This window comes from Kogia breviceps, chromosome 2 (genome assembly GCF_026419965.1).
Source record: "Kogia breviceps isolate mKogBre1 chromosome 2, mKogBre1 haplotype 1, whole genome shotgun sequence".
Lineage (NCBI taxonomy): Eukaryota > Metazoa > Chordata > Mammalia > Artiodactyla > Physeteridae > Kogia > Kogia breviceps.
In genome coordinates this window covers 110,481,741-110,507,584 of record NC_081311.1, presented here as the reverse complement: position 1 = coordinate 110,507,584, position 25,844 = coordinate 110,481,741, and the positions used below count along the sequence as shown (strand labels likewise).

The window sequence follows — 25,844 nt, the reverse complement described above, 5'->3', positions numbered from 1 at the left end:
TCCCCTCAAATAAAGCACATTTAAATGGAATACATTTCAACTAACCTAAACTTTCAACATTTAACTGAGTCCTATTTTCAGATATTCACTCTTTTGAACATACCACACATAAGTCCAAGCAAATACAAGTACATGTACACACACGCGCACACACACTCACACACACATGCCCAAATGACCACGGAATACATGCAAGAATCTCCAATTACTATTTCAAGACAATGACACATGAGTATTCAAGGAGGTAACAATGGCAGGCCATAATGTTATGGCACCTTCATATTTGTGCTCCAAATACTGATACACATTAATATTAAAAAATGAAAAAGGCACAAATACAGTGTTTCTGTATCTCAATCTAAAGAACAGTTCTCCAATGGTTACTTTTATAACATGGAACATTTAAGACCAGTTATTACTTTTCAAAGAAAAAGCTCTGTTTAGGTGACAAAAGGGAAACAGGAGCAGGCTTTAGTTCAAAAGGCAAACAGCTCAGGACAAAATCTGTCTACTGAAAACAATGTCTGTAGTTTAAAAATGAAAAGAAAAAGGCTATTAGAGCACTCACGTCAGAATACATTAACAGTTTTGTATCATTGTCTCTCAAGAACCCACAATACCAAAAATATACATAATAAATAAAAAAAATAAATCAACTACCATATGATTCTGTTAGTATAATGGTAGGTTTTACATTATCTGAAAAGTGGACATTTCTACAAATGTGGATATTCTTACAGCACAGTGTTGGACGTTTTTGGTACAAAATGTGCTACCAAACTAAAAAAAAAAAAAAATCTTTATAATAAAACCCTTCAGATTTGCAACAAACACTAAAGTAAGTATGTAAGTAAGGGTAAGCTGAAATGTTCATTATAATAGGTGTTATCACTGAAGTCATTATGGTTAGAAATGTAGATCCAAGCAGTGAATTAATTCAGAATGTGCCTGTGTGCATGACATAAATGAATATACCAGTATTTTTTAAAATATATGACAACAAAATTCTAGGGCCTGAGGGATGAATTTTTGTTTTCTTCTAAGACCCTGGCAAAATCTCAAATTCTAAAAATGTATATGTATGTGTGTGTGGTTTCTTTTTTAAATTGAACATTGTAAATTTAAAGGGCTCAATCTTATGGTGAAGTTAAGGAAGTGAATTTCTGCTCCCTATAATACTCTTACATAGGATGGAATCCATTCATATGTAAGAATCATTCTTCTATCTGAAGGGAGTCTTCCAATTTCAAATTTAGTTTAACACAGCAAAGACTCAAGCTACACAGGAAGAAATGAAGATATCTGAAAATACGATCTTTTTGAACTCTCGTTTGATGTGGATAACAAATGATTATTTGACAGTGTTTGTTCAATGTAAATATGAATCACTCTTGGTATGTTAGGATTGCTTCGGTAAATACCTAACAGACAGATAACAAAAATAAAATCTATTTTAAAACTTCACGCTTCATCTTTTTCCTTTTGTCCTAAATTCAAAAACTAAATAAACGAATTATACAAATTTTAATCTGGAGAATAAAGTTATATATGTAAATATATAGGTATATGCATTTTTTTTCCAGTGAAAAAAATTTTTCCCTTGTGGTCAAATGTAAATCTTGCCTAAGAAGCATACTACCACTGTCACAGGGAATCAGATGCAGTGACTTGACACTGATTGCTCCTGCTCCAGCAGGCCAATGCACCAGAACAGACTTCCGTTGTAAACAGAGCTATCAAAAACTGAAGATGTGTATGTGTTTAAAGCTGAAATTCATTTATAATAAAGAACTGGCCCGTGAAAAGCAGTTTATAAATAGTTTATCCTGTTCACATTATGCAGAATTTCACTATCATCCACAATGTTGGTACAGTAACTGAGACAGAAAGGAGAAAGCTAGGGAGGAAAAATGGTTTCAGAGTGTAGCCTGACATATTTCTAAGGGTTCTCTCCTTTAGTCTGCAAATAATAGCAGTTCATTGCTTTTAGAAGTAGAGTAGGCTGTCCAGGATTCATTTACTGTCAGGTGCCTTCTCCAAAATGTGATAAACAGGCGTGAATTTAATAATGAATATCTGGAAGTCAAACCAATTTAACTATAATTGAGAATATCTTCCTTATCTATTATCACAAACATCCCAGTTGCCTCCATCTGTCTTAAAAATTCTTTCAAAAGTTAAGACAATTAATTATACCTTATCAATTCTTTCAAAAGCAAAAAAAAAAAGTACCATTCAGTATAAAAAAGTTACACATTAAAAGTGCATATATATCTTCTTAATTGGCCCACTCATTAAATTTACATTTGGTCATCCTTACTCTTAACATTTACAGAATTCTTCATATAAATGTAGGTCACTATAAATTAAAAATAATTAATTCAGCACAAAACATGCTTTCTTCTTATTGAAATCTTAACCTCAATCAGTTCTCAATCATTGTAAACTTGGATAAACTCACAAAGAAACACAAGCAAAGGTTTGTTATGCTTCTCTTAGTTTGTTGGACAGATAACATACAAACACTACAAATTTCACTAAAAATTTGGGCCAACTCATTGCATATTTGCCCCCTGAAATGAAAAATAAATTAGAATTGAAGCAGTGTATTGCCATAACTTACCTTGAAGGTAAGCAGGTTCTCCTGTACTTATAGAACTTAGACTGGAGACGTTACCAGTAATCTCCAATACAAGTGCTTTTTTAAGGAAAACCTAGTTTTAAACTTTGATAGCATAGGACAAACCCTATAATATTCATTTGCCTTTCTCAAACTAATGGAAGATCCTTTTGAAACTTATTATCTTCAGTTATCAATACTACTGCATTATGGAGCTAGTGCAATCCTGCATAGCCTTGGTCACAATGACAAGGCACAATAAAAAAATTAAAGTATATATATGAACAAGAGAAGTCACTGAAGATAATTTAAGGCCTTGACGTGAATTAGAGTATAATCAGTCTAATTTAAAGCTGAAGAATAAACCATAAATTATCCACCTGAAATTCAAGCAATATGCTTTTTCAGCTTCTGTTCTGTGGACAAGACAACAGAAACAACTCTTGCTTATGGTTTGTGTATTAGAATCCTTCTGGACCTGGAGGAGTAAAAGTCAATTCCATTTTTCTACAGTTCATGGAAGACTTCAAGACTGTTTTAGCCGTTTTCGTGGAATACCAAACTGTGGACACTGTGCAGATGCCAGTGCTCGGAAGGCTTCTGCTACCAAATGTGGGTGAGACTGAATCATGGACTTCCACCCAGATGTTTCCATTATGTCTGCTGCTTGGCTGAAAAATAAAATTAAGAGATGTTTACTAAAGAGTACTTTCCAAAATGCACTGTTGCACTGTCAATTTTTTTTTTAATTTACAGATTTCAAAATGTTCTGGAACATTTTGTTTGCCTCTCTATGTATTCAAACCATTTGAATTCATAAAAATATCATCTTTACCTTATTGGTATTTTCTTTTGTAAATGAAACTATTCAATTTTTCTGGAAATTCTACTCTTGAAAGTGTGTGACACCTGTCTGCATAGTTCTACTCCCACTGTTACCATTTCTATATCCGCTCTTTCAAGAGCTCTTTTCCCTGGCTCTTACATGCAGGTTTTCTCTAGAGTTCCAAGTTTTGCCCTCGACTCTTCTCCCTTAACATCCTTTACTTATCTTATCTCATCCACTATTCACAATTTTAACTATCATATTCAGTGATGATAAATAATGATTTGCCAAGTCCTAGGACTCCCCACAAAGGTTGTTCCCAACCACTTGCTCTCTTTACTTGGATGTGCCTGGAGACCCATAAATTTGGGACTGTCAGAAGGGAACTCAACACGTTTCTTCCAAGGCCCAAATTCTTCCTCTCTCATTTCCAATCATCTAATGCTTCCACCATCACCCAGTGATTTTAGTCAGAAACCTGGGAGTCACCCTAGATGCCATCCTTTCCAATCAGTCATCAAAGCCCTATTTTAATTACCAAAGGTATCCTGAATCCCTAGCTAAGGCCCACATCATCTCACTTCTGAATTATTACGGGAGTCTCGTAATTTGTCTTTTACTCTCCTATCTTGCTCCTCTCAAACCAGCTTCCATGCTGCCTTAGTAACATAAACACTAACATGAACACATCCTCTTCTAGTCTTCTCCATTGCCAGTACACAAGTTCTTTAGAAAGAGAAATAAAGTTTCCTAGTTCTTCCCCCTAGCTTTCTACCTCCCACTTCCATGCTCTGGCACTTTGTATAATAATACTGAACTGTTTATTGTACCTGATGTATGACATGCTCTGAGTAAATATAATTACCCAAGCAAAAATCTAGTTATCCTTCCTTGTCTCCTGTCTTCTCTCCTTTGTACCTACCCTCCATCCAAATAATATCCAAGTATTATAGATTGTCCATTCAAAATATTATATCCTTTTATTTCCCTCTGGCTGCACTGTTGCCAGTCAAGTCTAATTTTGCGCTCATCTTTTGCCTGAAATACTCCAATAACTTTCCAACTGGCCTACCTATATATAACCTTGCTCCTCAACTACTACCACCAACTCAACCTCCCCATGACCATGCATGTGGACAGACTGCTAAAAACACACACACCTGATCACATCCTACTCTAGGTTAAAACCTTTTACTGTATGCCCATTCCTGTTCAAATAATGTCTAAAAGGCCTTCCATGATCTGATCTTTGCCTTCTTCCTCCAGCTTCTCATGCCCCACCCTCCATACTGTTCTTTCTTATCACCAAAATTTTGCACACCTGAATGTCTTTTTCGGGATATACTTTCCCACCTCTTCGCTCTTCTTTATCAGGTCTTTATTTATACAACAATTCTTCAAAAGAGCTTTCTCTGACCCCTAGATTAGGTTTGGTCCCTTTGCTATATGCTCAGATGGGTATGCTCTACATAACCTATTATTACACTTAACTTCACCTACTTGTTCAATTCTTATACATCTCCTGCTAAAACACGAACTCCATGAAGGCAGGGAAAACATCTGTCATGTTCGCCATTATATTCTTTGTACTAAGTAAGCAGAGTGCCCTGGGAATTTACTGGATAATAAACATAAATATCTATCAAACGACTGATCAAATATTGCTTCATGTGTCTATACTTTGATTCAAGCTATGCTGTCTGCAATGTTTGTTATTTCCTTCTTAGTCTGATAATTCCTATTCCTGTTTTAAGACAAGGCTCAGTCATCTTCATCCCTAAACCTCCAGCCTTAGTCAAGTGTCCTGCACATAACCTTCTTTATCACATTACTTACCATATTATAATAAAATGACATATTCATGGATGTGTTCCTGTCATTAGATCAATTTCTCAAGGACAGGATTTTCCCCCATAATTGTTTTTATATGCAGGACCCCAGCATGGTGCTTGAGACACGACAGATGCTACACAAATGTTTGCCTCACTAAATAGCAGCTAATAACAATTTAAAAAAAAATTTGCCTAACATCCAATTACCAGTGTGTCGTCATGTTTATAATTTCAACTCATTTAGAATCACACAGATACTTTTTAATTTACCTGACATTTTCATTTATTTAATTCAACAAATAGCTATTGAAGGTCTCTACGTACAATACAGCTTCTACACGGGATATAAAATAAGCTTATATTTTTTGACATTGAAAAAGCTATACAAGGCAAAATATTTTAACAGAATAAAACTAGAGCTTGAAAATGGCAAAGTACAAAGAATCGCAAAACAGTCATTTGATTTTTTTCTAGGATCACATACCATGATAATGTATTATCACACACTGACCAATATATAGAATAATCAATATCTTAAAAATAGCCACTAATTTTTACTTTCATAAAACAGAATTCACAAACTGTTAAGAATTCAGTTAACCAACTTCAAATCTATCAAAACAGATGAAAGCAAGGGGCCATAAATCAAACATTCATTTTGTCTCTAATGCTGTCTTTTTTTACTTTCTTGTATCAACTTTTGATAAATTGCAAAAATGGAGTTTAAGGGTTTACAGGCAAAAACTAATCAAAAGCAGATGCAAATTCTTCAACCTCCTGACTCCTGATACTGAATAACTGCAAAGAGTAAAAATGTCACTCTAAAAATGAGTGAAGGGCTTCCCTGGTGGTGCAGTGGTTAAGAATACGCCTGCCAATGCAGGAGACATGGGTTCGAGCCCTTGTCTGGGAAGAACCCACATGCCACGGAGCAACTAAGCCCGTGTGCCACAACTGCTGAGCCTGCGCTCTAGAGACCACGAGCCACAACTACTGAAGCCCGTGCACCTAGAGCCCATGCTCCTCAACAAGAGAGGCCACCGCAATGAGAAGCCCGCACACCGCAACGAAGAGTAGCCCCGTCTCGCCGCAACTTGAGAAAGCCAGCGCACAGCAACAGCAACAAAGACCCAACTCAGCCATAAATAAATAAATAAATAAATAAATAAATAAATAAATAAATGAGTGAAGAAGAAAAAAGAAGGGAATAATAAGTTCTAATAGTTACGTCATATTCCAAAAATCCAGGCTTAGAAAGATGTCACAACTATCCTGCTCATTATAATCTACCAGGGAAAGGAAAGATCAAATTGCTACTATATCTGGAATGGTAGGCAGTTAGCCTAATATAGCATGTGATGCAAGTTATCTGGCTACCTTAAGAAGCAGTGGGTTAGCATTCAAATGTCAAGAGTTTCAAGGCAAATCTGGAGGGTACATTTCCTCATAGGATAAAATAAATATTTCCCACTTTTTTAGAAATGCTTTCTGAAGGGGTAAGGGCAGGATCTCCAGCCACTGAAATACCTGGACTCAGCTATATACTACATGAACATACGTGCTTAAGACATTAGAGCGTCCATCCCAGTTCACATTAGAAGCTGATCTACAACGGAGCATAGCCTCAAGAATCCACTACATAGTCAAATTATTATTTTTTAAACTGGCAGTTTGCTTCATATAACTAATATCTGGATTCACACTTATTGTAGATGAACAAAAGGCTATGCAAACACTTAATGTCATGTATGCAGATCAACTTTAAGTCAGAAACTGATGTCATCTTACTTGCCGTTCCAGTTTTTCCCATCTTTACACCCAAGCTGTCGAAGTACACTGCACCTGCATTGAAGATTTAAACACACTTAAGAAAAAGGTCGGTGAAGAACTGTTGAAGGTGTCATGTCCACTGAAATACAAGCATAGCTTACCTATTAATAAAGTCTATGGCTTGTGCTTTCAACTGTTCCGCACTGTGCAAATCTGCAAGGACAAGGGTATCAGCAACATTTTCTACTGAGAGGTTACTACACAAAGCTTCTTCACACATGACCTTCAGCCGTTCCAGTGCATACTATCCAAAAGGAAAACACAACATTAAACATTTACTCAAACTAGCAAGTTTTTAAATACATGATATTTGTAACTTAGAAAATGAAGTGTAAGCCCATTACACATTGAACTGAGGGTATTTTAAAAGTCTTTAAACTACCTTAAATATAAAGAAAGTATGAACTAATGCATTCAAGAGAAAGACTCATTTTTCATAAGAAATTTCTATTTGTATAAGTGCAAGATACAGGATATTTTTAAAATAGGGTTTTATTCTTTAAAAACCTCTTATTACTCAATACTCTTAATGAGTATATTTCTCTTTTCTACTATTTTAAACACCAGTCAGTACATTGCATGTTGTCACTACTTAATTCTGAAAAATAAATTATAAAACTAAACAAATCATATTCATAACCATTAAAAACCTAGTTATTAGTGTATGTTATCAGAACATCCTTGGCAATTCATTGAGTTAAAATTGACATACAATAAACAGCACATAAAGTATATACTTTGATAAGTTTATATAGCCATATAGCCATCATTAAATCAAGAGAGTGGACATATTCATTACTCCCCAAAGTTTCCTTCTATCTCTCTGTCACCCTTCTTCCTCACCCCACTCCAGGCAACACCTCTGATGTGTTTTCTACTGCTAGTCTGCATTTTCTGAAGTCTTCTATAAATGGAATCATAGACCGCCTGGGGGGGTGGGATAGGGAGGGTGGGAGAAAGGGTGATGCAAGAGGGAGGAGATGTGTGAGCATGTGTGTATGTATAACTGATTTAGTTTGTTGTAGAGGGAAAACTAACACACTATTGTAAAACAATTATACTCCAATAAAGATGTTAAAAAAAAAAAATGGAATCATACAATTTGCATTTGTTTTTGTCTGGCTTCCATGCATTATAATTATTTTGAGATTCATGCATGCTGTTGTCTATGTATCAATAGTTCTATGCTTTTTATTGCTCAATAGTATTCCACTGATCTATTGATGAACATTTGGGTGTTTCCAGTTTTTAGCCATTACAAATAAAGCTGCTCTAAACATTCATATACAAGTCACTGTATGGGCATATGCCTTATTTTCTCTTGAGCAGAAACCTATAAGTAAAGTCGCTGAATAATATGGTAAGTGTAAAACTTTAAAAAAATTGCCAAGTGGTTTTTCAAAGTGGTTGTATCATTTTACATTCCCATTAGCAGTATATGAGAGTCCTAATTTTTCCATATCCTTGATCATACTTGGTATGGTCTTTGTAATTTTAGTTATTATAATATAGTTACAGAAGTATCTCACAGTAGTTTTAATTTACACTACCCTAATGTGGTTGAGAATCTTTTGATATACTTGACTGACACTATTTTAGGAAGTGTCTGTTCAAATATTTTTATTTTTAGAAATAACTTTGTTTACTTATAATTGAGTTTTGAGAGGTCTTTATACAGTCTGAATACAAAAGTCCTTAATCATTTATATTCTGGACAAAAGTTGTTCATCATCAAAACAAAAAACAGAAACAAACCCCAAAGTTGTTCATCAGATATATGCTTTGCAAATATGTTCTCCCAGTCTGCGGCTAGTCTTTATTTTCCTATGTCTTTTGAAGAAAAGAAGTTTAAAATTTCATTGAAGTCCAATTTATCATTTTTCCTTTTATGTATTATGTTTTTGGTGTCATAGCTAAGAAATCTTTGCCTAATGTAAGATCATGAAGACTTTCTCCTATGTTTTCTTTTAGAAGTTTAAGATTTTTAGGTTTATAATCTATTTTGTGTTACTTTTTGTATATGACGTGAAGTTTGCATACAAAGTTTTTTCAAATGAGTTCAACCACAGTTCACCTTTTTGGACATAGGCTATCCAACTCCTATAGCACCAATTTATTGAAAAGACTATCCTTTCTCCACTGAACTATCTTTGCACTTTCATCAAAAATTAAGTAGTCATACACGTGAGTCTATTTCTGTACTCTATATTCTGCTTCAATGAGTTATTTGTCTATCTTGTCACCAATACAACACTGTCCTAAATACTGAACCTTTATGACTCCTCCACTTTGATCTTCTTTTTCAAAGTTATCTGACTATTCTAGGTCCTTACACTTGCATATAAATTTTTAAATCAGCATGTCAATTTGTCCCCTGCAAAAGCATGCTAGGATTTTGATAGTGTCATGTTGGTTCTACTAATCAAAGGAGAACTGAAATTTTAACAATGTTAAAATTTCCAGTCCATGAACAAGATTTTTCTCTTCATTTATTGAGGTCTACCTTAATTTCTATTAGCAGTATATTATAATTTTCAGCATACAGGTCTTGAACATATTTTGTCAGACTTATGTCTATGTATTTCTTATTTTTGACTCTATTATAACGGCATTTTTACATTTAAATTTCTATTGAGATACTAATATACACTTGGCCCAGTTTCCCCCAATGGTAACATTTTTCAAAATGAGTATAATTATCACTGTATATACATATACATACATACATACACACACACACTTACATACACACACAGACATAGACATGGACATGTCTGTGGCATGGACATTAATACTTTTGGAGAAAGCTCCCAAAGTGCTTTAGTGTTTTGAGGATTGAGAACTACTGGCTTTGAGATTTCCTGAAATTTTTGTAGTTTCCCTACCTTCAGGAAATCACCACTATAAAAGAACATTATAAAATTAACATTGTTTCTTTCTCTATACTCTTATATTAAAAAATAAATCTATGAATACGAGATTAAATTAGAAAAAAATACACTATATTTTTTTCCTTTTTTTAGACAAAGGTCATGCACTGTATCTTAACACTAAGAATATCTCAAAATTGCAATAGATTATATATGCTATTGTGTGTGTGTTCTCATAAAACAGGGTAATGATACACTCAAAACTATTGAGTCTACAGTTAATCTGCCATTTCTGAAAATTGGCTCAAGATATTTTTATGTCTTATTGATTTAAAAAAAAGGTCATTTCTATATTATCCTACTGTGTGTTATTTCATAATACTCTCAAGAACCATCCACAAACAGTATAAATTAGTTCAATATTTCAAGTTATTGGGGGTTCTCATTTGATGATAGTTTTCTAGATACATCAAGCTTGAGGACATTTTTCAGCTCTTTAAGACCGAATTACTTACTTTGTCTGCAGCTGCCAACAAGTTGTCGGCCATTTTGTCAAGATTTGGCGCTTTCCCTGTGTAAATGAATCTCATCATTTCTTTAAAAACCTCAGGGTCTACATCATTTATTTCCACTCGATTCTGGTATTGAAAACAACAAAAAAAAGTTATATTTCAAGAACACACACAAACACAAATGAACCAAAGCAAAACTGACAGCAACTTAAAAGCCCCAAAGTGTATTTTAAAATTGAGGTAAGTAAATCTTCAGTAAGCTAAGTAAGCAGGCAAAGTGAAGCAGGCAGGTCTAAGAGAAGTACACCAAGTCAAGCACTACCATGTAGGAATATAAACCCCAATTTCTCAGTTAAAAAGAGTTCAAACAAAAACAAAAAATTCTGTAAGGCTAAATTAAATACATCTGAATTCAGTTTCTGACCTCTATCCTAGAAGATGGCTATTAACTTTTTTTGCTGTTGAAAAGAATTAGGTGGTAATACAATGCCTAAGACCCAATAACCACTGGTTCTAGTCCCAGCTTTAAGCAAAGGTAAGGTCAGGTACTTGAGAACATACCAGAGCCCATTATCTCTGAACTCTCCTACAAAAACTACAGGCACCTCATCTCTTTACTTGAGACATACTCAAGTCCAAAGAGGACTAGTTGCTTTTTTACTCCTGTATCTTTATATTTGGTTTCTCTCTTGAGATCAATGAAGCTAAATACTTAACACTAAACAATACCAAACTTTTTCTGATCCTTTGATGACAAAAACATTTGACATCATTGATCAGAAGACTGATCTACCTGCCCAGACCAATAATCAAAGGAAAGAAAGAAGCTACTTTGTTGCAGCTTCTAGTTCTACAGGGAGAATAAAGCTGAGCCATATAAATAAACTCAGGAGTTGCCTAGTTGGAGCAATAAGGCTGACATGTAACGCAACCCGTAAAAATCAACCTCTGGTCTTTAATCTGACTACATTTCAAGATGACAGGTGAAAGAGAAATATCTGAGAAAACCAAATAGGTAATATCTTGATTACAATTCATGCACACTAATAATGACATAATTTATGTCCTCTATTAAATCCAATAAATATCCTCTTATTATAGTGGTAAAAAGAATGTAGGAATGGTCTTTGTTTTAGAAAACAAGTTCCAAAATCAACTCAAAGTCTAGAAAGAAGGAATATACATCTTAACTGGAGAACTCTCAAATAGTTATGGAGCAGTACAGTCCTTTTGGACAGCTATCCTTTTGGATAACAACTACCCACTTATTTTGCTACCAGAAGGGTGCTGAAATAGCTGTTATTTGGAATATTCACCCACGTTAAGCTACATCTATTTTTCTATGATAGAACATATTTCCCCCCATCCTTCTATTTCTTTCTAAAATCATAATAAGAAAATGCACCTTTACTTTTAAAATATACATTCCACTATTCTACATTTGTACAAATATTAGCCCTTTAAACCATGTTTACCTTTTTGCTTTCTTCCATTTCATGTTCAAACATTGCATTAAAAACTGGGGATCGAGCTGTAACAAGATTAAGCATCATTATTTAATGTACAAATTTATGAAAGAAAGGTACTATATTACCCAAAAGTAGAAAGTACCTGCAAGTACAGATTTATGAGCTTTAAATTCTTGTCCTCTCACGAAAAAACTGCAATCTGTAAATCTTGTGTTTTCCCAGAGATTACCTAAATCATCTGCTAGTCGACATTCAGGCACCTTTAAAGTATTTGTATTAGTATGTCCTGATATATTTACTGAATCTTGGACCACACTCACCTAATAAAAAAGGGACAGAAAGAAAAACCACTTTTATAAATTAATATCAATAATAAGCTACTAAGTCTAAACTTAAACTTATCATTAAAATTATGTAGAAAATTCAATGTACTCCTTCCTGATCAAAAATGCTAATACTTGGGAACTGAATTTAAGGGCACAACTTAAAGGAGAGAAATAATATAGAAAAAAAATTGAAACAAACTAGATCATTTTAAAGTGACATTTTATGTAAATCAATAGCTTAATGATTCCTTGGAATGCTCGGCTATTAATCACAAAAAGTATTTCTCAACAAGAAAAAGGTCATAATATGATTCCAAATTCAAACAAGGAGAAGGTATTTTTGTGAGGAGAAAGAAATTTCTTTAATCTTTATTGCCTCATACTACAGACCAATCAACATTTAAAGTTTATTATACATTCAATAAACACAGCATCACACTTATGACTTTTTAGAGTATTTAAAAATGTTTTTTAAAACTACAGACTACAATATGCAAGTTGGAAAGTATTTTAAGTGTTGTCCCTATATGTTTCAACTCTGAACAAATTGATTTAAATATCTAGTAATATTGATTTAAATTTTCAAGTATAAGAATTCTCACAAAACCAATGTAGTTATTAATGTTCATGGAAATCTTTTATTTAAAAAAATCAACAGTAAGAACAATATAAATATAATTTAGTTCGATTTGCAGACCTTTTATTTACCTATGAAATAATCAATAAATAAAACTTGGTATGACTGCAACATTGCTTTTATATGGAGTCCAATATATATGGATTAAATTATCTCTCAGATGATGACATACTGAATAAAGTCTTAAAACACTACTGACTAAGTTTGGCACACTAATTTTTTAAGAAAAGGAATATACTATTACTAGGAATTTCGTATTACATTTAATAAATTGAAGAATACTACCTCAACTAGTAAATCAAATGTGTCAAGAGTAAATGAACCATCTTTCACAAAAAGTGCTATATTAGTTATCTACTGTTTCAAGCTACTAAGTTTTATGGTTGTTTGTTATGCAGCAATAGATGACTATGTTCATTTAAAAACATATTTTGTAAGGCTTTTGTTAATTAAAAGTAGGTATAAATAAGGACAAATCCAGTAAACTATGTAGAAATTGTAAATTGGAAATGGATAAATTGGACCAAACTACTAACATGCTAAGAAAGTATAATAATGGTCCAATATATATGTTTGGAGAATATTAAATCTCATTAGTCCTCACTCACCCAGACGTAATACCATCTATCTCATATGAATGAATAGACACCTTCTAAAAAAAAACTTTATTTTCTGAGGATATTTTTATTAACCATTTTGTTTGTTCTCTTTTATTAACCTTTTGGAATCACACATCATAGAAATCATCTAATCCAATCACCTCATTTTTAAAAAAAAATTTGAGAAAGTGAGATCCAGAGAAGGTAACGAAAGTGTCCTAAATCCACTGCTAGTCAGTATCAGAGGAAGACTAGACCTACATCCCTTTTTATAGCATTCTTTGTACTAGACAGTATTTCTTTGGATTTTTTTTAAAAATTAGTAGTACGTTAATGCAATTATGGTTCTGAAGGGATTTATCACAACGATCTTCTGAGATGTTTTTCTAAATATAGGAGCCAAGACATTGTGCACATAAATAAGTTCATGAATAAAGATTCTTCTATTAAGTTTTTAATTATTCAAATTGTTTCTAAAATTTTACAAACTACAAAACAGAAAAAAAAAGCTTCACTAATCCTTACCTGATTGCTCTGTTACACCATACATTATAACTTAACGATACATAAATCAAAAATGTTGGTATTAATATTCAGGGTTTAGTTAGGATCACAAAGACAGTGTTTACTTGTTCATATCAGCACTGCTCTTGAAATTTCTAGAGCAGAAACTGGATTAAACTGAACAGTTCAATTACTTGCATAAAGTATGCAGTAGAGTCATGAAAATGTGACCATATTATTTAAATTTAAGAAAGGATTTCTTAAATTCTACTTATTGTCTAATTATCTTAACTCAAAACAATATATTTAATGTAAAATTTTTACAAAAATCAGGTGACAGGAGGAAAAGAGGATCAAAAAATAAAGCCATTATTATCGGGCATAGATACTGATGATGATATATTTGTACTTTGTATATATAATCACAATTCAGAAGAATTTATATTATTGGCATACACATCTATATACTATTATCACAGCAACCACAAATTCTAAATAAGACATAATTAACATTTCATATTCTGAAGAGTATTCAAGGGACTATTTATAGAGAAGAAATTAATGATCTAATTAAAACTGATATGCAATGAATTCTGATGATTATTTTCTTTGATACCTATAATTCAGAAATTGGTAAAATTTTCATTTTTTATAGTACATATTCAAATATAGGTAATAAACATTCTTACTGAATGGAACCTAGAGCAAAAAATTCAGAAGAAAGGCTGAGATTCTTTCCTGAGGTTAAACTATTGTTCTTTCAAAATAAAACAGCAAATGCACAATACTCAAAACTGACAACATAAAACCTCAAACTCATTTGACAGCTCTTTTTCAAATTTGCTTTTGGATCAACTCTGAGAACATAATTTAGACTAAAGATGAACATGTGCAGGCTCTAATCAGCTGTGACTTCCCTAGAGATCTGGGACTACTGGTTCCTATTTTTAAAACCCTCAATTCTCTAAACTAATTCTGAAGGCTAGCTAGGAATATCCAAAGGTGCATAGTAGTACAAATTTTGCCACTCTAATCAACTACCTAACCATCCCTTTACACTGGTTCCAAAGTGAGGAACTTCTAGTAGTCCAATTTCATATCATCTTCTAGAATAATGGGTCTTAGACTTTCTGGCTTTCATAGACCGGTATCTTTTTTTAGAATGCAGATGATAGAAATCGGGTTGTCAATTTTCCATTTTGTCATTTTTAGAGAATAAAACCCAACTTCTATCCACTATCAAAAGTATTTTAAAATAGAAAGGTTAACTTAGCAACAGAAAAATAGGAGGGCAAAAAAAGTCCTTCTAAATGAATTAATTTAATTTTATGAACAATTCATTATGTATATTCTACCTGTATATATAATCTTCTGTATACCATAGAATAGCATAGGTCTTTGGACCATGAGACTATTTAAAATCTGTAGGATTCCAAAAGATAAAGCAATTTAACCAATTTTCTATTTTTCCTACTTATTCCTCATTTCCTGTTTTCTGCATCACTTTGGGAGAGAAGGGGCAGAACTGTTTACACTGCCAGAAATTTCTATCTCTGGCTATTTGACTCATAGTATGGAACTTGAAAGATTATTTATGTCTTGCACCAAAGGGGAGCACCAGACTGCCTTACCTGTCTACAGCACCACTTGCAGGGGAGGGGAGGAGGCAGTTCTTTAGGTAGGCCAGTGCAATGCTTCCTCCTCTTCTGCAAGCAGTGCTGGAGATGCTGTAGAAGGAAGGGCATCAGTGAGAGGTACGGAAGAAAGAGGGAAAGGGCACAAGGAATGTTTGTTCAAAGCACTTTTTGCCTGCCTATGTTAAATACAGTGCCCAGGGTATAAAGGTCTACATCAGTAAAGGTATGTATTACAGTATCCAAAACTGAATTTGATCAATGTCAACTTAAAATATATGTCATGGTGGGTTCGATTTTTAGGAGGTCACTAGCTTGTATAATTTAGCATGTGAATAAAAAGTATACTTCAAAAACATGTATCAAAAAAAGATCTTAATTTCAGCCTTCATTCTGAACTTTTTGGTTGTCTAGGTTCCAATAAAATATACTTAGGGAAATATACTTAGTAAACAATATTTCAATTCTAAAAAAAGAAATATTTTCTTAAAATGTTTATTCATAAAAAGACTTTTAGCTGCAGTAGTTTTTTTTCTTAAGTGGATTACACAGCCTTTAAGGTCCTTTAAATTCTAAGATTATGTGATTAAAAAAAATTAACATGCTGAAATTTAAGATAACTGCTAAAATTCTGAAAAGATTCTATGTTAAGAATGCTTAAATAACATAACCTACAATTATTTAGAATACTACTTAGAGTATCTTATCTATTGGCAACAAATGCTTTAGTATATATTTTTATCAAATTATTTAATGATAAGCTCTGCTCAAGACACTTGCGGTATGTGCTTTATCAACCAAATAACTGTATTCATAACAAATTCATCATACAGTTCATTTAACTTGTCTAAGTGAAAACAAGATGCACTATATTTGCACTATGTAGTCTCTGAGGCCATATTTCAATTATTCTTCTGACACAGCATAATATATAATTAGTTTGTAAATCTTGGCAAGCAATTTTACACATTTTCTATAAAAAGAGTAAAGCTACCTTAGTAGAAGTTAAGGAAGTTATTGTGCTTCCAAGACACTCATCTGTCTACAATAACCTACTGAAATATATTTAATGCTGAGGTTACCTGATCATCTCAACAATTCATATAGATAAAGCTACGTAATAACAATGACAGAAGCCAGTTCAAGCCTCAAATTAAGACAAATCATAAGTGTAAATTATTAGAAGGGGCAATGCTGGTAACTTTCAAAAGATGACATTTCATGCATATGATTGTATCTTATAAGTCTGTCAACAGACATAGGTATATCTTAAAAATTTTGAGATGCTTTTGCTTATAATGCTAACATCTATTTGAATAAATGAACCCAACTGCTTCAATGAACAAAAAGCTTCCCAGCCTTTTTTCAGGCACTTTCACTACCATTCAAGTATGGATTCAAACTGATAAACTAGTAATAATGTTTAATATCATCAATCTGAATATGACAGAAAATACTGACCATCTATTTAGAATTATTCAGAATGAAGAAGATATTCAGAAATCTTGATATGAAGCTATACACATACATAGTCTTCCTATGAGGAAGAAGTATTTAGTATGTGGTAGTATAACTGTATATACAATTTACAGCTTAAAGATATGACAGAATTTTTTCAGACAGGGCTACTACATTGATTTCTAAGAAAATCCAGTCAGCTTTTACATGGTTAAATATTTACATATAAAATATTACCAATTATACCAACTGGTATAATTGATAATAGTGTATATTTTTGCTTTATCACTAAATATAGCCAAACACTGAGTTCCTTGAATAAAAAAATGTACCCACCTCACAAAATAATGTAAGCTTGTCATCTGGTAAAAGACCATTAGCTTCATCAAGCAAAAAATCCCTTCGAATGAATTTTTTAAAACCCCAGTCTTTCCCTTGTACAAATCGATATGCTCTTTGGCTTTCTGGTGGAAAACAGAATAAAAGTTTAAATAAACAAGTATCCAAGAAACATTTTGTTAATGATAACACAGTTAAATGAATGTGCAAAAATAGGACTGGGCCAATACATCCATCATAAAAATTACAGATATGTGTGTTCATAGGTAAAATGTCAAGAGAGTTACATTAGGTAGAACCAGATCATTTCACAGCCTACCACAAATTCTGACCATTATCAATGAGCTCACTTTCAGATTCCTAGATATCTAAGTAGAAGAAAAGCCAGATCAAATCTCAAGAAGAAGGAAGAGATCTTTCAAACAATCTAAGCCCTTTAACAATGAAGTAGGATTAAAATACATTGGCATAGGCATACTATTCATCATCTAATATCAGAACCAACTTAGAAACATACCTCTCATTTCTTGTTTCTCCCTTTAAAAATGGATGCTCTATATCACCAGGGCATCCTGTAAACTTTCCTGGGATAACCGTCCCACTGATTTAAGTTTCATTGAATTAAAGAAAAATCCATTAACTGGTAAAACAGCTAAATAAAGTCCCCTATCATTTCTAGGTCTTCAGACATAGTCCCATTACCTCTAAAAACAATTTTCATAAAAGTCCAGAAGATGGTCTTAGTATGATTAGTAAAAGATTTAATAAATGTCTGACGTAAATGTTTCAAATGCCTAACATACTGATTAACAACTGTATACTATGAAATAAACAGGGTCCTTTACAGAAAGTATTCATTATCTGTTATACAAGTTGGAGGTAGAAAACCAGTAATAAGTCTAACTGAGATACTCCATGTTAAGGACTGAACTTTCGTATCCCCTCAAAAGTTTCATGTTGAAACCCTATCTCCAGAGTGATGGTATTAAGAGGCCAGTGAGTGGGATTAGATGAGGTCATGAGGGTAGATACCCTCATGAATGTAAGGATTAGTGCTTCCTAGCCCTTTCCATCATGTGAAGACACAGTGAAACATTGGCAGTCTATAAGTAGAACAGTCAGACTAGAATCTGACTATGCTGGCACTCTGATCTTGGATTCCCAGCCTCCAGATTTGTAAGAAATAAATGTCTGTTGTTTATAGGCCACCCAGTGTATGTTACTTTGTTATAGCAGCCTGAACTAAGACACTCGCCTGTCTTAAATGTCAGACAATGTGAAAACACATGTGAAACTATGTATTACCTTAGCAACAAAATATATTATTAAAGTGTGTATTTGGAGGGTTTTTTGTGGTGAGGTTAGTACTTGATTTTTGCTATGCACTTCCAGAAATCACTTCAAATTTAATGCAGCAGTTCATGATATATTTTCCTACTAGGCACACCATACATTTCCTACAATGATCTTCTGTTATGAAGTGCCAGGCTACATGGTTTCAGCTGGCTATAATTCAGAAGCTTGAACTGAATTTAACAGGTCCTGAGACTAAGAAAAACTGATTTCCTTTCTGTCAGTGTTCAGCCCACTGCTCAAAAAAATTCTAGTGACAAAATATCAGGACATTCAAACTCCTTTCACATTGTTCTTCAGATTTTATTATCTGGCAAAAATGGCAAGGAAGAAAAAGAAATGTTTCCTGAACACCTATTATACATGCCAGGCATTGAACAAGGCATCTTGCCCTGACAGCAGCTATTTTTACAAGTGAAAAGTGAATGTCATTTTAGGGCATAAAAATTTTAAATTTTAATATGATTTAAAACTAATTTCACATGTCTTAGGAAGTCTAAGACTTAGTAAAACAACTGTAACTCTACACTGGCATTTCAAATTAACAGCCAAAATGAAATGTTTTGGGTTAAGCAGATTTTAGATTTTAGGGAAAATAATCCTAAGTTTTTCTAAGTAAAAGTGCGGAAGTCACAGTACATAGTTATAGAGACTTCTTCAAGTCAGTTTGGAAATCACTTACCCATTGCTTTTGTTTCTTCCCTTTTAGCGTTCAGAAGGGAAAATTTAAATTTTGCTCGAACTTCACTTTTTGGACAGCTGACTAAAAGCAAATATAAGGACAAGTAGTCTTTACTTTCATCATCTAATCCCTTTGGATTTACCCTCAGGCACCTAAAATAAAACAATAGGCTCACAAGGAGGAAAATAATACTTTAAACATTCAAGAGAGAGGCGACACTGAAATCATTTGTTAAATCTTAATAATAGAACAGCACTCCTGTCAATATCCTCACAGTTCTTTACAATTCTATATACTATTAGGAACTTATTACAAATCTAATATAAAATTAGACAAATATCCATTCAGAAACAGTAACAATAAAATTTTAAAGTAGCCGATGATCATATCAAAAACAAATACCCAAAACAAACAAACATCTTACCATTTCATTTTGTCACTGGGGCTAGATGAGAATGTTGAACTTTTTAACACTTCACCCATTTCCTCTCGACAAAAACTGAAGTTATTAATGGTCCACATGTAGGAAAATTTTACAACTTTAACCTAAAACATTCAGAAAAGCACTTTTACAATGATGACTTTTACACTCTTGACCTGTCACATGTTAAACATTCTTTGACCCACTGTTCTAACACTTCTAGTAACAATGCCAAAGTGCTTCACAATATTCTCAAAATACTACACAACTTGTAAGTGACATAAAGGAAGGCATTTTTAACAGCATGTACCTGTGTGTAACACCAGCTTTCTGCTATAGGACCAGCAGACATATCTCCAGAGAGAGGAGGGGTGGGTTCCCGAGACATTGCCACTTTATTGCAGTCTTCTAAGATTTATGCAATATCCCACACAGTTGAGTGCTTTACTACAAAGAAAAGAAGTTTCATTTACTAATCAAAAAGTTTAACTGACTGAATCAAGAGGGAAGAAGTATTTAAACAGTCATAAAACAATTACTTTCTCAAATTACATTATGAGGAAATGTGAGGATTTCATTTAAATTAATGAAAATTAATTTTTTAAGAAATAAAACCATAAAACTTTATACCATATAACACTTGAAATCAGAATGAAGTTAATACTTACAGATTTTATTATACAAAGGCATACTTTCCAAAACTGTCACAAATCAAAAAACAACACATAGCTTAATAGTAAGATCAAAAACATAAAATCACAAAATAATGTGGAAACTTATAACAATATCTGATTCACCTTCCTTCACCTTTCCGTTGACATATTTATGAAAATCAAAAGGGCTACAAAGTTAGAACAGCCCTGGAAACTACAAATATTACTCGTCTCTCAGACCCGCAAGTTCTGACCAACTAAAAACACAGAATGAGACTTAACAGGCAATGCTGAAGAATTATATTCCACAGAAATCTACCTCTATCTCAGACACACAGGTTCTCAGATAAGACTTTGTCCCTATCAGATAATATGTACCGTCTCATAAAATTTCCTCCCAATTGGCTGTTCTTGAACTACATCTATTCGGACACATAATTAATCATCATAACCTGGCCAGGACATCAGTGACTAGATGGTGCTTTGCAACTTGGAAAAGGCTATAAAAGAAAAGAGGCAAAATCCAGAAGAGCTACATTAAGTATTGCACTTTGCAGGGGTATGGGTGGAGGTGTTGAGATTACATTCCAGTACAAGGAATCAAGTCTGGAGAACACTGTTTTCATTTAAGAATAATTAAAAGCACATGAGTCCTATAAAAAGAAACTACTAAGGGGAAAAAAAGGAAGTACTTCATTCAAAATGCAGACGAAAATATCTGCTCTGTGTCTACAACCAATGAAACAATAGTATGAAATAAGAAAACAAAGACTGAAGAAAGCTACATAAAAACAAAAAGATATAAAAGGTATAAAAAAATGCCAAACTACAAACGAAGACACACATTCAAAATCTGTACTAGAAATAAACAATAAGAAACCACCACCAAGATTTAAAAAAAAAAAAATCACAAGTATCATGTTTGATTAAAGGAACAAAAATCAGGATGGCCCCAGTTTTCTCCTCATTGTTAAATACATATAGAAAACAGGATTAATTACTACAGAGGTCTAAGAGGAAAAGGGCTGTAGCACAAAGACTCTGCACTATATCATGTTTCTGCTCCTTTATGATTGGATTGAGTAATTCCCCCTTTCAATAATGGCATCTATACTAATATACTCACCCAAATGTATTTATGTAGGTTCCTCACACACAAGAGTTCCTGTCACATCATGTACTTGCAGCATGACACAAGGAACTAGGCAATCAGCAAAGTAGCCAGGCAAGAAAGTCTGGATGATAACAATGGGAACATTCTATGAGGAGCACTTAAAAGTCACAACCAGCATTAAAGGAGAGGTGAAGAAAAGTGGATGTCCCTTAATTAAGTAAGCTAGAGGAGATAAATGGTTGAAGGAAGGAACAGTGCCTCAAAGAAAAGTGAATATACAATTTAAGAGCATTGTACACCGTCACTTTAACAAGAATTATTCTCTTCTACATAAAAATTAGGTACTGCTTGTTAAGTACCTCCAGTTGTTATCTTCAATTACTTTTATAAACCACAAATGGTTATTTACGTTTGAAAACAGAACAGCAAACAGGTAGTCACAACAGGGAGATCCAGAGTACCATCAAAGATGTTCGTTTCCCCCTCCATATTTAACAGCTTTACTGAGGTATAATTTACATTTCATGAAATTCACTCATTTTAAATGTACAGATCAATGATTTTTAGTGAATTTACAGTTTTACACTCATCAATACAGTTTTAGAGTACTTCCCGCATCCCCAAAGGTCCTTCCCACCCCCAAATTTAGGGAACCACTCATCTGCTTTCCATAGTTACACCTTATCTAGAAATTCCATGTAAACAGAATTGTACAACATGTAGTTTTATGTGTGGCTTCTGCTCTTTCCCTTGAATATGTATTACAGTCTACTGTTTGTTTGCATATCTCATAATATTTAGCTGAAAGCTGGACATGTTAGTTAATACACTGTAGCAACTCTGGATTCTCATTTGTTTTTCTATGGGTGGTTGTTTTCTTTTTAGTAACTTGCTAGGACTTAACTGCAGTATCCATCTCCACCATATTGTATAGCTGCTGATATCTGTTTGGCTTTTTATTCTTAACATTTTTTGCCTGGTTAGCAAAGCTGCAGGCTGTCCCCTTTCTTTCAAACCATGTTTGCTACTTTTAGCTGACAAAGCCAAGTTCCTCCCACTCCCTCCTTGGCCCCAAATCAAGCCCCGAACCAAGTCCACCTGATCTGGCAGCAAAGCTGCTGGTTTTCCTGGCTAACCCCAGGCTAGTAAAACTACCACTGTTTTCTACTGGGTTGAAGGTGGAAATAGGAGCAGAAACATGAGTTGGATATTTCTCTCAAGCAAATTCACAATTAATAAATGTACCGAAAGGGCAACGATTTTCAACTTACCCATTAGGAATATGTGAAAGAGTCCTGTCCTAGTCAATACTTTTGCTACTGATTCTGAAGCAAGCTAATAAAATAAGCCACAATAACCAACCTTGAAAACAACAAACCAAGAAAAGTATCTGCAATGCATATAGCACACAAAAGGGTAATTTCCCTAATATATAAAGAATTCCTAAAAATTAGAAAGAAAAAGTAAAGAATACAAATAATTCATAGAAAAAGAACTTTACTCATAATTAGAGTAATATAAATTAAAACTAAGTTAAGAAGCTGTTTTTTAACCCAGGACACTAGTGATAATCCAAAAAAAGTGGTGAGAGTTTAAGGATAGGCACTCTCATACATTTCTTGTGGGAACGTATATAAATTGTAAAGTTGTTTTAATAACCTCCCTCCTCATTTTTATATGGTGAAATTTCTGGCAAAAGGGAAAGGAAATGATGCTAAAAAATAAGCTACTATTTTACAAGTATAAAAATGATGATGGTTCTCATGGACATCAAATAACACTAATTATATGGTTTCTGTCAACTAAGAATGATTTCAAAAAGATCCAGAAAAAGTTAGTGAGATGAAGAAGCAATTTTCAGGAGAACAGCTAAAAAGGGGGAGAGTGGAGTTTAACCTCCTTTGTAATCAGTTATAAAAGAATCCATACCATTTTTCACCTATAGTATTTATTTTCAAAGATTATTTTAAACTGTCAATTCCTATAGCCAGGAAAACTGCAGAGAAGCAGATATTACTTTACTGGCAAATCTTTTCTGTAGGACAATCTTACAATTAGTATCAAAAGAAATTTTTTTCTCAGATTCATCCTAGAAATTCATCTTGGGACAAGTATCACAACTGTGGGAAAAGATAACTAAGTATAAGCATAGTATGTTTTCGTGATATATTTATATACACAGAACTATGCAACCATTAAGAATGTACTTAATTTTCTTAATGACAGGTAAAGTATTCAAAATATGTTTAAAGTAAAACATTGAACAGAGTATGCCTTAAAGGACCTCACTTTAAATAGTACATACAGGCATAGCGCAAGATATTGAGGGTTCGGTTCCAGACCACCACAGTAAAGTGACTATCACAAAGTGTGTCACATGAAATTTTGGGTTTCCCAATGCATATAAAAGTTATGTTGACACCATGCTGTAGTCTATTAAATGTTCAATAGCATTATGCCTAAAAAATGTACACAACTTAATTAAAAGATACTTTATTGCTTAAAAATGTAACCATCACCTGAGCTTACAGAGAATCATAATCTTTTTGCAATAGTAAATCAAAGATCATTGATCACAGATCACCATAACAAATGAAAAAGTTGGAAATATTTTAAGAATTACCAAAATGTGACACAGAGACATGACATTAGTAAATGCTGTTGAAAAAATGGCACTAATAGACTTTTTTGATGCAGGGTTGCCATAAACCCTCAACTTGTAAAAAGTGCAGTATCTGTGAAGCGCAAAAAAGTGAAGCACAATAAAACGAAGTATGCTTGTAGAGTTATTACAAGTATGGGTGCATAAAGAAAACGAGACTGGCACATAGACATACTGAGTTGAACTTTGGCACTGATAATGCTGCTAAGATATATATATCTAAGTATTAACAGAGGCTACCTCTGGGTGGTGAGATTTTTGCTTTTTTTAATTTGTTTATATTTTCTAAGTATGTTATTATGTTTTAATTAACAGAGATACAAGTCATCATTTTTAAAAGAAGTAGAAAATCAGTTATTTGCATGCTGACATTAGCCCACAGAAAATGTGTCTCTGTGTGTGTGTGTGTATGTGTGTGTGTGTGTGAGAGAGAGACAGAGACAGAGAGAGAGAAAGAGAAAGAGAGAGAGAAAGAGAGAGAGAGAGAGAGAGAGAGAGACTTTTCAAGTAGTAGACATTGAGAGACACTAGGTCAAAGAAGATGGTAAGTCAAAGAAAACTTTAATCATAATCTTTAATACTTAACTTTCTATAAGAAGATGCTAATTTAATACTAATAAAATAAATAAAACATAAGTTTAAAGAATCTAGAGTAAAAAACAAAAGTTCTTTAATGCCTCTACAAGAATTTTTACCTTGCTCAAGGGTAACTCACAACAAAACCCATATATAAATATATATACATATATATATGTGTGTGTATATATATATATATATATATATATATATATATACACACACAGAACCAAGTAAAAGGTTACAAAGATTTTTGTCTTTTTTTCCAACTACTTCAAATGATGTAGTTATGTGATGGGGGTATGAAGAATGCTGGGGAGCAGACTGCATTTGTGCATACTTACAAGACATTATGTACCTTGTTTATTCCTCCACAACTCTATAAGACAGATGTTAATAACCTCATCTTAACCATGAGAAAATGACTAGACAAGTTAGAAAGCTTACTTTAGACTTTATTAACCAGAAAGTGGCTGAACACAAATTTGCCTGGCTCCAAAGTCTATACTTTTTCCATAGAATAATGCTGCTGCTCCTGATATTATAGAGCTGAAACAGCCCTTAACCTGTCTGGTCCAACTCTTATTTTACAGTTGAGGACCAAGATGAGAGAAGTAGACTAGACTAGAAAAATAAACTGCCCACGTTTACATTGCTGGATAAATATCAGAAGAAGGACAAAGACAAAGATCTCCTAATGTCCACTTCAGTGCTACTGCCAGTATTCTATTTTCTTTTTCTTCTCTTCAAACGTTAAAAAAAAAAAAAAAAGAGAGTAGACCATCAACTACATTCAAGACCGTCAGGACTTCCTATTCTTGTTCTTGAAGAAAAAGCACAACTAATATAAAATCTAGAGAATAACTATAGACAATGTACACAAATTAACAAATAAAGGTTTTATCCATATTCTAAATATGTTTCTTT

General features: G+C 33.3%; 1 protein-coding gene across 7 annotated transcripts in view; it reads right to left on the bottom strand.

Moving 5' to 3' along the window:
- Positions 1–1,505: 1,505 nt before the first annotated feature.
- The window catches only part of SPOPL (speckle type BTB/POZ protein like), a 56,890-nt gene continuing 32,551 nt past the window's right edge, over positions 1,506–25,844 (bottom strand). The window contains exons 2-13 of one of the 7 annotated variants that reach the window (XM_067025937.1): positions 21,692–21,800; positions 20,223–20,359; positions 19,916–20,037; positions 19,492–19,643; positions 17,454–17,581; positions 15,657–15,752; positions 12,102–12,279; positions 11,966–12,021; positions 10,494–10,616; positions 7,210–7,352; positions 7,067–7,120; positions 1,506–3,291 (exon numbers count right to left, since the gene is read on the bottom strand). In XM_067025937.1, the coding sequence (XP_066882038.1) occupies positions 3,147–3,291; positions 7,067–7,120; positions 7,210–7,352; positions 10,494–10,616; positions 11,966–12,021; positions 12,102–12,279; positions 15,657–15,752; positions 17,454–17,581; positions 19,492–19,643; positions 19,916–20,037; positions 20,223–20,300 (1,275 nt within the window). In that variant the 5' untranslated portion in view covers positions 20,301–20,359; positions 21,692–21,800 and the 3' untranslated portion in view covers positions 1,506–3,146. The remainder of the gene's footprint in view (positions 3,292–7,066; positions 7,121–7,209; positions 7,353–10,493; positions 10,617–11,965; positions 12,022–12,101; positions 12,280–15,656; positions 15,753–17,453; positions 17,582–19,491; positions 19,644–19,915; positions 20,038–20,222; positions 20,360–21,691; positions 21,801–25,844) is intronic. The other 6 variants (XM_067025940.1, XM_059052331.2, XM_067025938.1 and 3 more) reach the window with 6 other exon arrangements.